Here is a 12,779-nt window from a genome sequence, read left to right as displayed (position 1 = left end):
TGGCTGCCACATCTCTGGCCATGGCAAAAGCCAAAGTCACTCACAGTAAAAGCCAAAGCGCTTTGGAGGGCCTGTCAGGCTCCACCAGTCCCCTCTCTGGTCCCATCCTCACTGCACTCCTCCATGCTCAGCTGGCTCCAGCCTCTTCCTCCAGTGCGGCAGAGGACTCCCACCTCAGCACGCGTGCACTGGCCCTTCCCTCTGCCTGGACCGGCCGTTCCCACAGTGCCATCTGGCCACCCCTCCCCGTGACCCCCCTTACCCGGTTCTTAGTGGCAGATTTAATTTGAACCCACAAGTCCTTAAGGACCTTTGACTTGCACAGGCCCCTTCCAAGGCCCCAACCTTAATTTCATATTTCATTTTTAACTATTTTTCTTAAAGAGAACCCTTCAAATTGTATGAGGTTCTAGTTCTACAAAACCTGAATCCGTCCCTGTCTGCTCTATATTTTCTCCTATCCTAGCACTTATCACCTTCTAACATCTTGTATAATTTACTTATTATGCCGATACGCTGGAGCAGCTCACATCACGACCAGATTGCTAAATTTTCAGGAATTTTTGTGAGCCAGTTGTTAAACTCGTGGTAGCTTGAAATCAGCCACGATGGGAGTATTTACACCATGGGCACGTGCAAAAGGTACAGACCAGTGCTTCCCCTCGCTAAATCCAGTTGTTAAACATTGAACCAGCACACCATGGGCACAGGACAGAGCCTTTTCCGAACCACTGACAGGCCTGGGAGAGGCCAACCGTCCAAAAGCCAGGATAGCGCAGGAAGGTCCCTAGGCCCTAGGGGGAGAGGCGCAGCTGCAGGGGTGGTCCCCAGCTGTGGCAGTCAGAGCTTCCTCAGGAGGACCGCTGAAGCCAAGGGAAGAAGTTAACTTGGTCTCCAGCTCTGGGGCATCTCTAAGCCTCAGCCCCTTAGCAATGAAATAGGGCTAAGAATGCCATCCTTACAGCTTGTGAAGATGTGAGGAAGACAAGGGTAGATAAAAAAGCTAGTAAGGGCCTGGAATAGCTGGTCTCAATGACTGGTAGAGAGCATGCAGCAATTAAACGGTTAGGCCTCTTGATTTGGGATAGACTTGGATGAAAAGGGAAAGTGGTGTTTTAAGGCCAAGGAGGGATGGAGAATGCTTGGCAGCCTCAGCAAATCCCAGATTTACGAATAAATTTCTCAACGCTTTGAACCAAATTAACCAGGCTTGGCCTCTGCCTCCAGGAGTCCTCAGCGCCCATGGCCCAAGCCTACCCCTTGGCTAAGTGTGGGACGCGGGGTTCGGACTTAGGACTCGGAAAAGAGCCAAAAAGGCAGCCGCCGCTGGTAACGGCCACCCTGAACAGCCCCATATTCCCTGCGGAGCCTTGCCCGCGGCACACCCCCGCGCCGCCCCAGGCCCCGCCCCGCGCCGCCCCAGGCCCCGCCCCGCGCCGCCCCAAGGCCCCGCCCCGCCCCGTCACAAGGCCCCGCTGCGTCTCCCGAGCCGCAGGCGCAGGCCCAGGCGAGCCGGCCGCCGAGCGGGCGCGGGCACGGGCGCAGCGGCCATCAACCGTGAGGCTGCTCCGCGGACACCGTGCGCACCGTCCTGCGGCGCCCCGCGCGTGGTGAGTCCCCGGCCCAAGCCCAGCAGCGTGTCTACCCGCCCAGCCGCCCGGCCGGCCGCCCCCGCCCCGGCCCTGCGCGGCCGAGTAGCGCCGCCGTGGGTCCGTCGGTCGGTGCGGCCCGGGCGCGCGGCCCTCTCGGGGCCGGGGACGGCAGCGGGGGTGCGGGGAGCCGCAGCCTGGAGCGGAAGGGAGGGGGAGGCGCGCCGCGGCGGCGGTGGCGGCGGGACCCGCGGCCCGAACGCCCCCCGACCGGGCGAGAAGGCCCACCCCGCCCTCGGTGCGGGTTCCGTGGCCGCCGCCCCCACCCGCCTCACCCCCACGCCTGCTTCGTTCTCCCGACGCCCTCTGGTCGCTTCCATCCCCCACACACCCCCGCACCCCGCTGTTCCTGGCGTACCCCACTGGCAGGCACCCCGGCGGCCGATCCAGGCCTGCTGGCCCCACCCCGGGATGAAGGCGCGGTCGGGCCCTGCTCTCGGAGAGGGTCACAGATGGCGTGGGGATTTCCTGGGATAGAAATACCCGCCGGCTCTGGCCCCTTAAAGCTGCTTAAAGGGCGGGATGCGAAGGGGAGGGTCCGAGCACACCCCCGCACCTCCCTGACTGCGCCCCCAGCCCTGACCCTGCAGGGGTGACAAGGCCCTTCCAGGACCTTCTGCGAAAGGACCGAAACCAAAAAATCCCGAGGCTGACAGAGTCATCCCCTCATCCATCCCCTCCTCCACCTTCGTGGTTCACCTAGAGGGGCCCCTTCTGAAGCCCCACACCCAGCCACCCGGTCCTGTTCTGGCCCCAAGGCTCGGGGCTCCAGATAGGCTGGGGGAAAGGTCATGAATCCCCCTCCTTCCGTCCTGGTTCCCGGCAGCAGGTGGGGCGCCCCAGGCTGGTTCCAGGGACATGTCACCACAGGGCTGTTCTCTCTCTTTTCTCTAGGGGGAGACCACAGAACCCGAGGCCATGCCCCATGAGAAGAGTTTCTTGGTGTCTGGGGACAGCTATCCTCCCCCCAACCCTGGATATCCTGGAGGGCCCCCACCGTCCATACCTCCGTATCCTGGGGCCCCTTACCCACAGCCCCCATTCCAGCCTTCCCCCTATGGCCAGCCAGGGTATCCCCAGGGCCCCAGCTCCTACCCCCAAGGGGGCTATCCTCAAAGCCCCTACCCCCAAGGGGGCTATCCTCAGGGGCCCTATCCCCAAGGGGGCTACCCTCAGGACCCCTACTCCCAAGGGGGCTACCCTCAGGCACCATATCCGCAGAGTCCCTTTCCCCCCAACCCCTACGGACAACCGCAGGCCTTCCCAGTACAGGACCCTGACTGTGAGTAGTGGGGCAGGGGGAGGGCAGGGGCTCCGGGCGCCTGCAAGTGGCACTGACCCAGCCCGTTCTGCCCCTCAGCATCTCAGCATGGGAACTATCACGAGGAGGGACCCCCATCCTACTACGACAATCAGGACTTCCCTGCCACCAACTGGGATGACAAGAGTATCCGCCAGGCCTTCATCCGGAAGGTGGGCCGCAGGGGCTGGGGAGGGCAGGGGCAATGGCCCGGGGCGGGACTTTTAGCTGGCTCTGTCCCCAGGTGTTCCTGGTGCTGACCCTGCAGCTGTCTGTGACTCTCTCCACCGTGGCCGTGTTCACTTTCGTCCGGGAGGTGAAGGGCTTCGTCCGGCACAATGTCTGGACCTACTACGTCTCCTACGCCGTCTTCTTCATCTCCCTCATCGTCCTCAGCTGCTGTGGGGACTTCCGGCGAAAGCATCCCTGGAACCTCGTTGCACTGGTAACCCCAAAACCTGAGCCCCTGGCCCCCAGCTAGGGTCTTTGGAGCGACAGAGGGGGATGGGGGGGTGGGGAGCCAGCTCCCCATACCCAAGGCTCCGTCTCCCCACAGTCGATCCTGACCATCAGCCTGTCCTACATGGTGGGCATGATCGCCAGCTTCTACGACACCGAGGCAGTCATCATGGCCGTAGGCATTACCACGACCGTCTGCTTCACAGTGGTCATCTTCTCCATGCAGGTGAGGGGTCCCCCAAGGCAGGGCTGCCGGCCCTGGGGGCCCAGAGGGCTTCCAGGGCCTGGAACCCAGGGCCTCCTGTCTCTCCCTGCACCCTCAGACCCGCTACGACTTTACCTCGTGCATGGGCGTGCTCCTGGTGAGCATGGTGGTACTGATCATCTTCGCCATCCTCTGCATCTTCATTCGGAACCGCATCCTGGAGATCGTGTACGCCTCGCTCGGTGCTCTGCTCTTCACCTGTGTGAGTGAGGGGGGTGGGCAGCTGGGGTGGGGATGGTGGGCAGGCCAGCTTGTCCCTCAACACTGCCATGCTGTCACCCTCAGTTCCTGGCAGTGGACACCCAGCTGCTGCTGGGGAACAAGCAGCTGTCCCTGAGCCCGGAGGAATATGTGTTTGCTGCGCTGAACCTGTACACGGACATCATCAACATCTTCCTGTACATCCTCACCATCATCGGCCGCGCCAAGGAGTAGCCCGAGCCCCTGCCGAGGACCAGGCAGTTCATGCAGGGCCCCGCTCAGGTGGCGTGGCTGGTCTGGATCCTGCGCTTGGCGTGGCAGTGCCATCTGTACCTCCCCTCTCTCGTCCCTGGGCACAGCCTGGGACAGAGGGAGCCCCCCTCCAACCCTCCTGTGTGTGTACACTGCAGATAACTTCTGTTTGGACCTGCTGTGGCCAGCATGGCCCCTTCTAACTCTCCCGCCCCACCAAAGGGCAGCGGGGCCGGGTTTTCATGCCATCTCCTGCCCACTCACTGTTGCATGAGCCCTGTCTACCAGCCCACCCCAGGGTCTAGGGGGCAACACCAGGTCCCAGGGGAGAGAGATCGAGCCAAGAGGTGAGGGTGCACGTCTCCTGTCCCAACTCCCCTGCCTGGCATAGAGTATCTCCTTCCCCTCCTCACCCCTACCCCAGAGCACTGCCCTCTGGGGGGCCTGAGGGGTGAGGGTCTCGTCCCTGTGCTGAGCCCTGAGGGCAGAGAGGATGGGAATATTTCGGGGGAGGAGGATGCCTTCCTCTCATTTTGCTGTCTTTAAAATTCCAATAAAGGGGATCTTCTGCTCTCTGCGTTCTCCTCTGTCACTCTCTTTTCACGCTGCTTCTTCTGTGAGGTGGGGCGGGAGCTCCAGGCATCACCAGGTGATGGAGGGAGCAGGACCAGGCAGTGATGGTGGGGGTTAGCTTGTGGTGGAAGTTAATGACAGTAGCTAATTCTTTTCTATCCACACTTCCGCCTCCCTTGCAATCTTCCTAGCCACGTCATAACGTATGTGCCAGGACTTCCAGCTGATGGATGGGGACCGAGGCTCCTGGAGGTAAAGCGTGGTGCCTGGGTCACATGATGGTAAGCAGCCTGGCAGTACCTACCACTCACTCCTGGCAACTGCACAGTATGATGGAAGGTCCTGTGAGACCCTTACCATCTCACCCCGGGCCCGAGGGGCAGCAGGGTGACTGCTGCTGTCTCCTTGAGCAGACCTGCCCCAGAGCAGGTCTGTCACACTTTTCAGGCTCTGCAAGGCCCCCAGGGAGCCCATCAGTGGGCACGTCACATGCCGCCCAGGCCTGCCTCTGACGAAGGCCCTCCACATTCCTCCCCCCTCCCCTCGAGAAACCTGCAGACTGGAGCCCCTGGTGGAGGGCTGGACAAAGACTCCAAGGGCTCTGTCTGGCCCCTTGGCCTGCCTCTGGCACCTTCTGCTGGCCTCTCCAGGCCCCACCCTTTCCTGGGCTCTCAGCCCCAGCTTGTTCTGCATGTTCTCTCCTATGGCTCTTGCTGCCTCAACTCTGGAGCCCTCACTCACCTACCCCAGGCTCTAGGGTATATGTTCAAAGGTCAGCCAGCTGTCCGTATCCTCACCCTCCCCACAGAGGGACCCCTCCGCTGCCTGGGGCCCAGCTCTGCCTGAGGACCTCCCTGCCCTGAGCCCTCCTGAGCTCCTAACCCAAGTGGACACTCCTCACAGCGGCCTTCTCCCACAGGACCCTCCATCTGGCTTGGCTTGAGAACTGTCTCCCAGGGCTCCTCCACCTCCTCCTTGCCAGCACATCAATCCACTCCTTTAACTGGCACCAGCACCCCAGCGTCCAAGCCAGCACCCTCCCAGTGTCCACAGGCACTTCCGCTGTGGCCTGCCCAAAGCCAAGTCCATCCTCCCCCTAAACCTGCTGCTCCTGCATTATCCCCCTCAACAGTATCTGCCCCAGCCACCCAGGCCAGAAATGGGCTGTCCTCTGTCCCCTCGTTCATCCTGCCTCTCTCCCTGCTCACCTTCCCCTGCGTCCTAAGGCCTCGTGCTAACCTGTCAGCTTGCCTCCACCAACCCTCTGCCCGGCCACCAGTTGTGTTTGCCAAACACTGATCACACCACTTGCCTCCTTCAAACCCTCGATAGTTGCCGGCGGATGAAGTCCACATTACTTGTCTGGCACACAGGCCCTGCCCTCTACCTGCTGGCTGCTCCAGCTGGCCTCCCGCTGTCTCCTCGCCCCTCAACCCCCAGGCCTGACCTTACACAGCCCAAGCCACGGGGGGCCCCACTTCCCAGGCAGGGGTGCACACTGCCTTCCCCACCAACTGGGCCCCTTCCTGGAGTCCCCCTCACCCTGCACAGCAGCTGCCCACTCGGCACCACTACCCTTAGTCACTCTGCCTGTTTGCGTGCTGGGCACCGGGCAGGCGATGCGGTGCCCCCCCTCACCTCCCCTTCGGCTGCTGTCTCCTTGAGCAGGTGGTTCCTCATTCAGGGCACCCTGCCCGCCAGGGCTCTAAGCGTGCAGGAACCTGCTATGTTAGCTCACAGACCCATCAGGAGTTCACGCTGAGGAGAAAACACAGAGCATTTGCGTGGTGAAAGAGAACATCAACTGAGGCAGGAGGAGCTCAGGGATAACTGCCAAGAGAAATGTGCAAGGACAGTGTTTTCTCGAGGAGTTCAAGGAGGATGAACTTAGCTATGCTAACCCTTGGGGGAGGCTCCCTGGGGACGCTAGGGTCTGGAGGTGTGGGGCAGGGGCAGAGCAAGGGCCAGGAGGCCAGAGGATGTAGAGCAGAGGCCCCAACTGCAAGAGGGAAGGCTGGGGGCCACACAGGTCAGGACTTGGACCTGCCCTGCAGGTGAAGGGGACTTTGGCAGGAGCCACAGCTGGGTTTGTGTTTAGGAAGATGCGTCTAGCAACAGAATGTACAGGAGAAGGTGTGGGGGTGCCAACAGGTGAATAAAGCAGAGAGGCTATTGAGGATGTGCCCAAGAGGAGCTAGGAGCAGATATGGCAGGGGCCCGGAGCCAGGGGCATCAGGAGGCAGCTTGCAGTACTGCAGAGGGATCAGGCAGCCCTGTTTCCACCAAGGGAGCTTGGCCTGCTGTCTTCTGACTGGGTGGAGAGTGTGTAGAAGGTGCTCACACTGATGCACAAAGCTGATGGATCCCAGCAATTGTGAGGTCAGCCACGCTGATTTTTCAGGTGAGGAAGGAAGCAGCCCCTGACATCCGGGAGCTGGCCTGGTCCTATCAGCTAGGCCCTGATGCTGCTAGGAGCTGGCCTGGCACTCAGATATAGGCCTCGGTGTTCTCCGGTTTAGAATATAAACAATTTCACACAACAGCAGCATCAAAGGTCTCTCTGTGACTGAGATGGGTCAAGACAAGAAGATTCCTGCGTAATCATGTCTGAAGACAGACAAAACCTGGGTCTTGTCCAAGCCACAAAGAAGACCAACAGCACCCTGTTCTGCCTTATCTGAGTAGCAGCTGCCTCTTTACAATTGACAGCTTTAGCTCACCTCTAGTCTGTCCTCCTTCCAAGGAAGAGATGTTGCGATATCATCACAGAATTACTCCCCTTCCTGACAGCATCCAATCCAGAGCAAAGCCCCACTTCCTTAAGCCCTTCCCAATTCACCCAAACAAGCCAAATCCCATAGTAAGTCTTTTCTAGCACCCACTTCCTGTGACTCCTCGCAGCTCCCCATGGCGTGTGGTCTCCCTTGCCGCAATAAGCAGTAGCACCGACCTGTTCAACCACAGACGGGTCCAGTGGGCTTCTGCTGGAGAGCGTAACTAAGGCCAAAGAAGGTTAATTTATTCTTCAATCAAAAATGTTTTATTAACATAAGTAATCATTAAACCCATACTGGTTTTCAAGATTGAACGACATGAAGTGTCCATGTCTCCATCATATTCCCTACCCTGCAAAGCATCACTGTCATGGGTGCCTGTGGAAAACCACAGTGAGAGGCCAGCACAGGACCCCAGCTCGTTTAACACCCAGCACAGGTGCCCTGTGCCACCTGCTTTCTGGATAATCAGGGTTCTGGCCTGGAAGTGCCTTCAGAACAGAGACCGTAACCTGTGCGTTTTAACACACAGGCCAGCACCCAGTCCAGGGCCAGGCACACCATACATGTCAACCATGGCATGAGGGAATGAACTTTACGTGGCACGGGCCGCACAAGCCTGCCCCAGGATCAGGGAGAGAGAATGCTGCAGCCTTCTGGACTTTGGCTCAGCACTAACATTGGTGGGGAGGCACGTCAGGAGTGCGGGCAGCAAAACTAAAAGCCCAGGGGAAGGTATGGAGGCACATTTGGGGGAAGCAGGTGGAAGAAAGAGAGGCTGCATGGGGGAGCTGAGTGTGGTCGAGGGCAGTGTGGACAGCCGTTGCGGGGGGGAGTCAAGAGTCTGAACTCCATACTGCTGGCAGTGATGAACCATGGAATCTTCCAGAGAAGAGCCTGGAAGTGGCTTGAGTAAAGAAAGGCAGGAAGATCAGCAAGGACCACAGTGACGGTGCAGGCAGGAAGGGCCTGCAGTGGGGGGCAGCGGGAGGGTGTGAGGGGAGGCACTGACCGGAGCCTGCTCCCAGCGCTGCAGCACCCACGCAGCCCCTTCCCCCTTGGGGCCCAGACGCTGCATCCCAGGCAGCAGGATGGCTTGGCCCGTTCTGCCACCAAAACATCGTTTCTTTTTTTTTTGTGAGGAAGATCAGCCCTCAGCTAACATCCATGCTAATCCTCCTCCTTTTTGCTGAGGAAGACCGGCTCTGAGCTAACATCTATTGCCAATCCTCCTCCTTTCCCCCCCCCCCCCGCCCAAAGTGCCGGTAGATAGTTGTACCCCGGTAGATAGTTGTGTGTCATAGTTGCACATCCTTCTAGTTGCTGTATGTGGGACGCCGCCTCAGCAGGGCCGGAGAAGCAGTGCATAGGTGCGCGCCTGGGATCCGAACCCAGGCTGCCAGTAGCGGAGTGCATGCACTTAACTGCTAAGCCACGGGGCCGGCCCCCAAAACATTCTCTTTCTCGAATGTCTTCTTTGTCTCAGGCTTGTCAGGCATTGAAGACCTTTCACAATGCCCAAAACGCAAACAACCCTCCCACCCCTACTCCCTCACTGCAACTTCTCAACTCCCATCCTCACTACTGAAGAGTCCCTCTTCTCCCCATGGCTCCTCACTCCCCTGGACCCACTTCACATCATCCACATCTCCTCCCTTGACATTGCAACTTCCAACCTTTAAGCTCTCATGCAGCAACTTCCTCCTTTGAAACCCGTGCCCTCTACTCTCCTTCATCCCACTCCATCCTGCTTTTTGCTGTTATCCAGCAGCTTCCTGTCCCTGGGAGGACTCTAGCACCAGGCTCCAAATCCTCCTCTACCCCAGTTGCTCTCATGACCCTGGGGCATTCCAGGTTCTATCTTCTGAATGCCTCTCACATCTATGCCCTTCTCTTGAGTCAAGACCAGGATCATCTCTGCAGCAGAGCACACCGCCCACCACCCGCCCCACCATCCTCTGCACTGCAGACAGAGGTGATGTCACTCCCCTGCTTAAACTCCTTCAGAGGATTTCCAGTCAAAATGGTGACCTGAACTGACTTGGGATCTGGCTCCCACTCTTTTTTTTTTTTTTTTTTTTGTGAGGAGATCAGCCCTGTGCTAACATCCGCCAATCCTCCTCTTTTTTTGCTGAGGAAGACGGCCCTGGGCTAACATCTGTGCCCATCTTCCTCCACTTTATATGGGACGCCGCCACAGCATGGCTTGCCAAGCAGTGCGTCAGTGCGCGCCCGGGATCCGAACCAGCGAACCCCGGGCCGCCGCAGTGGAGCGGGCGCACTTAACCGCTTGCGCCACCGGGCCGGCCCCCTGGCTCCCACTCTTAACACATAAAATTGCTAGATAAAATACTTTTAAACTTAAAATATATAGCCAAGCAGGAATGCAAGAAATAAACACGAAGAGAAACCCTCAGCTGTGAGGGAAGAGTTGCAGCTATGGCATTTTAGACAGGTTGCGCTGAGGAAACAAGAATTAGCATTCAAGTCCCACCAGGGGAAGGAGCCCTGGCAAGACCCCAGCTCTGGAGGTCTCCACCTAGGAGCGTTAAGGACAGAGCCTTACCAAAATCGCAACCAGACTTGACTCAGCTCTGCCCTGATGGTCAAAGGTGGTCAGCCCCACTCTCTCTGCCTGGCAGAGAGCAGGGAGAACTCTTTCTGGAAGAAGATAACATCGTCCAGAACCTCTACAGGTGTTTTTATGCACAATATCTAGGCACTTCAAAAGATAGGATTATATGACTGAAAACCAAGAGGAAAAATAAAATGACAGAAATAGACCTAGAGGTGACTCAAAGATTGGAGATAGGAAAACAAAGACTTTAAAATAAATATGGTTAAGATGTTAAGGAAAACACAGGGGGAAATGGAGAAACATGGAAGATAATACAGAGAATTGGATTCTATAAAGAAGAATCAAACTGAGCCTCTTGAATGGAAAAATACAATTAACTGAAACTAAAACTTCAATAGATGGGTTTAAGAGCAGATTAAACAAGTCAGAAGAAAGGATTAGTGAACTGAAAGGTGAATAGAAGCTATCCAAACTCACAAAGAGAAAAAGGAATGGATAGAGAAAAAAAGCATAAGATACAAGAGGGGAAAGGTAAAAAATACACATAACTAGAGTCCCACAGGGAGAAGAAAGAATAGAAAAGTAATGTCTGAAGAGATAATGCCTGAAAATCTTCCAAAATCAATGAGACATTGTGAAAATTAATAAAAGGAAACCTCATTTAAAATAAAGTCAGGAGGCCACAAAGGAGGAGCTCTCACACAGGACCACTTGAGGTCATTTATAGGAAAGACAGTCAATTACAGGCCCCAACAGGAAGAAATGTACATTGCATCCCAAACAGAAATCAACTACCCCAGCAACTCAGCTAATGAGAAACCATCACCACTCTGAACTCTTGCTTTTCTCCAACAGAGGTTCCTTCAAAACAACCCTCCCAATTTCCTCCTTTTTCCCTATAGAATAACCTTCCTCTCCTTTGATTTTTGGACTTGCCTATGGTTTTTGCCAGACCATGTGGGTCCCAAATTGCAATTCTTTGTTTTTTCCTGAATAAACTCATTTTGCTTGTAAAATATTTGGCTGTTTTATTTTTAAGGTTGACATACGTGGTGTCCGAAGTGGGATCTGAAGGAGGCAACCCTCAAGAGACAAGGGCCCCAGAATTGAGCAAGGTGCCTGCACTGGGCCCCTTGAGTTCACTGCTTCTGTGAGTCGCGGCCTACTTTCAGTTTGGTGAGTTTCCTCTCGGATTCTGAGCTCCACTTTTCTTGTGTTTTGAGCTCTCCGACTTTATTCGGAAAGGGGAGATCGTTTTCTTCTCTCAGAGAAGGGTTAGAGTCACTTCAGGAAGAAGCTTCATCCTAGGCTCCGTCTTCATAAAGAAAGGCTTTGTCCTTTCGGGTGAAGGGTTAGAGTCTTTCCTGATGAGTACTTGTCTGTCTTCTGAGGTGTGTGGTAGCACCTTTCCTTTTGGGGATCAAGCTAGTGGGGATTTCCTTCTGGTTTTGGATTTTCTTTGATTTTGGATTCCTCCCCGAATCAGTTTGGCTTTCAGAAGATAGGAAATGGGATCCCAGTCATCTAAATGGTCTGAGGGCAGTCCTCCTTCAGGGCCCCCAGCCAGGATTAAGTTTAAGAACTTTGGGCCCCCCTACATGTGCATTTTTAACTAAGTGGGCCAAACTGACCAAGAATAGTCTGGAATTACAATGGTCATGATAGGGAACTTTCGATCTCCCCAAACTCATTTTTCTTAAAACCAAATTGGAAGCCCTTGGCTCTAAAATTAAGCAAAATGAATGGTATGTTTATTTTAATTGTACCTGCAGGCTTCCAAACATGCAGAAAACTCTAAAATCACCTCACTACAAGGTACCATATCTAAATTAGCCAAAACAACTAAAAAATTGAAGGAAGACAAAAACAGGTTCTGAGGCCTCTCTTTCCCTTCCTCTGTTTTCTTTGTCTTATGCTCAGGGCCCACCTGTGGTGCTATATCCCTCTTCCCTTCTGCACTGCCTCTAGAGCTGAAACTTTGGCCATCTGAGCAAGTAACCTTAACTTAGGTCATCTGCCAGAAACACAATTTGGATTCAACTATTCCTTTGAACTTTGTACCTGAGACATGGCTGAAATTTTTAAAACAAAAGCCAAAAGGTCCCTATGTCTTTCTATACCTTGTGTATGTCTATGTATTTATGTGATATTTTTCTACCTCCAAATAGTATTGCCAAAATTAACTTGTAAAAGAGCTCCATTTAATTGGTTTAAGGAAAATCAAGTGTTTATATAAGTTAAGTATTCCTAAAAATTCTCAGAAATATAATAGAAACTAACCAAAATGCTTTTCAGGTTCATGTGATCTGGGAAAATATTCAAAATTAAAGCTAGTTTAAGTTTGTTGGTTTAATTGAAACAGGCATGTCTTTAGGGCTATCAACATTAAATATAATACTTTTATTCTACATGAGTTTGTTGGTCAAATAAGTTCATATTATCTCTGTTGCAAAATTTGTCAACAATAAAAATTTGCTTGAGATAATGGCTGTCTAATATCTCAGAGTTTTTTGAGTAATCTAAACATAATTGTTGGGAACAATTTTTTTTTTTTTTTTGGTGAGGAAGATCAGCCCTAAACTAACATCCATGCCAATCGTTCTCTTTTTTTGCCGAGGAAGACTGGCCCTGGGCTAACATCTGTGCCCATCTCCCTCCACTTTATATGAGATGCTGCCACAGCATGGCTTGACAAAGTGGTGCATCAGTGTACACCCAGGAACTGAAC

General features: G+C 54.8%; 1 protein-coding gene across 1 annotated transcript; it reads left to right on the top strand.

Annotated features, from left to right (window-relative positions):
* Window positions 1-1,469: 1,469 nt before the first annotated feature.
* GRINA (glutamate ionotropic receptor NMDA type subunit associated protein 1) lies at window positions 1,470-4,270 on the top strand. The gene is made up of 7 exons (XM_087447278.1): window positions 1,470-1,610; window positions 2,544-2,931; window positions 3,010-3,122; window positions 3,194-3,394; window positions 3,506-3,634; window positions 3,732-3,875; window positions 3,959-4,270. Exons 2-7 carry the CDS (start codon window positions 2,568-2,570, stop codon window positions 4,106-4,108), a joined length of 1,101 nt encoding a protein of 366 aa, XP_087303404.1. The 5' UTR covers window positions 1,470-1,610; window positions 2,544-2,567; the 3' UTR covers window positions 4,109-4,270.
* The last annotated feature ends 8,509 nt before the right edge of the window (window positions 4,271-12,779 follow it).

Source organism: Ceratotherium simum, chromosome 23 (assembly GCF_057802395.1).
Source record: "Ceratotherium simum simum isolate JZ-2026a chromosome 23, ASM5780239v1, whole genome shotgun sequence".
NCBI lineage: Eukaryota > Metazoa > Chordata > Mammalia > Perissodactyla > Rhinocerotidae > Ceratotherium > Ceratotherium simum.
Note: the sequence above shows the minus strand (reverse complement) of the source record. Positions and strands in the feature narration are given on the sequence as shown.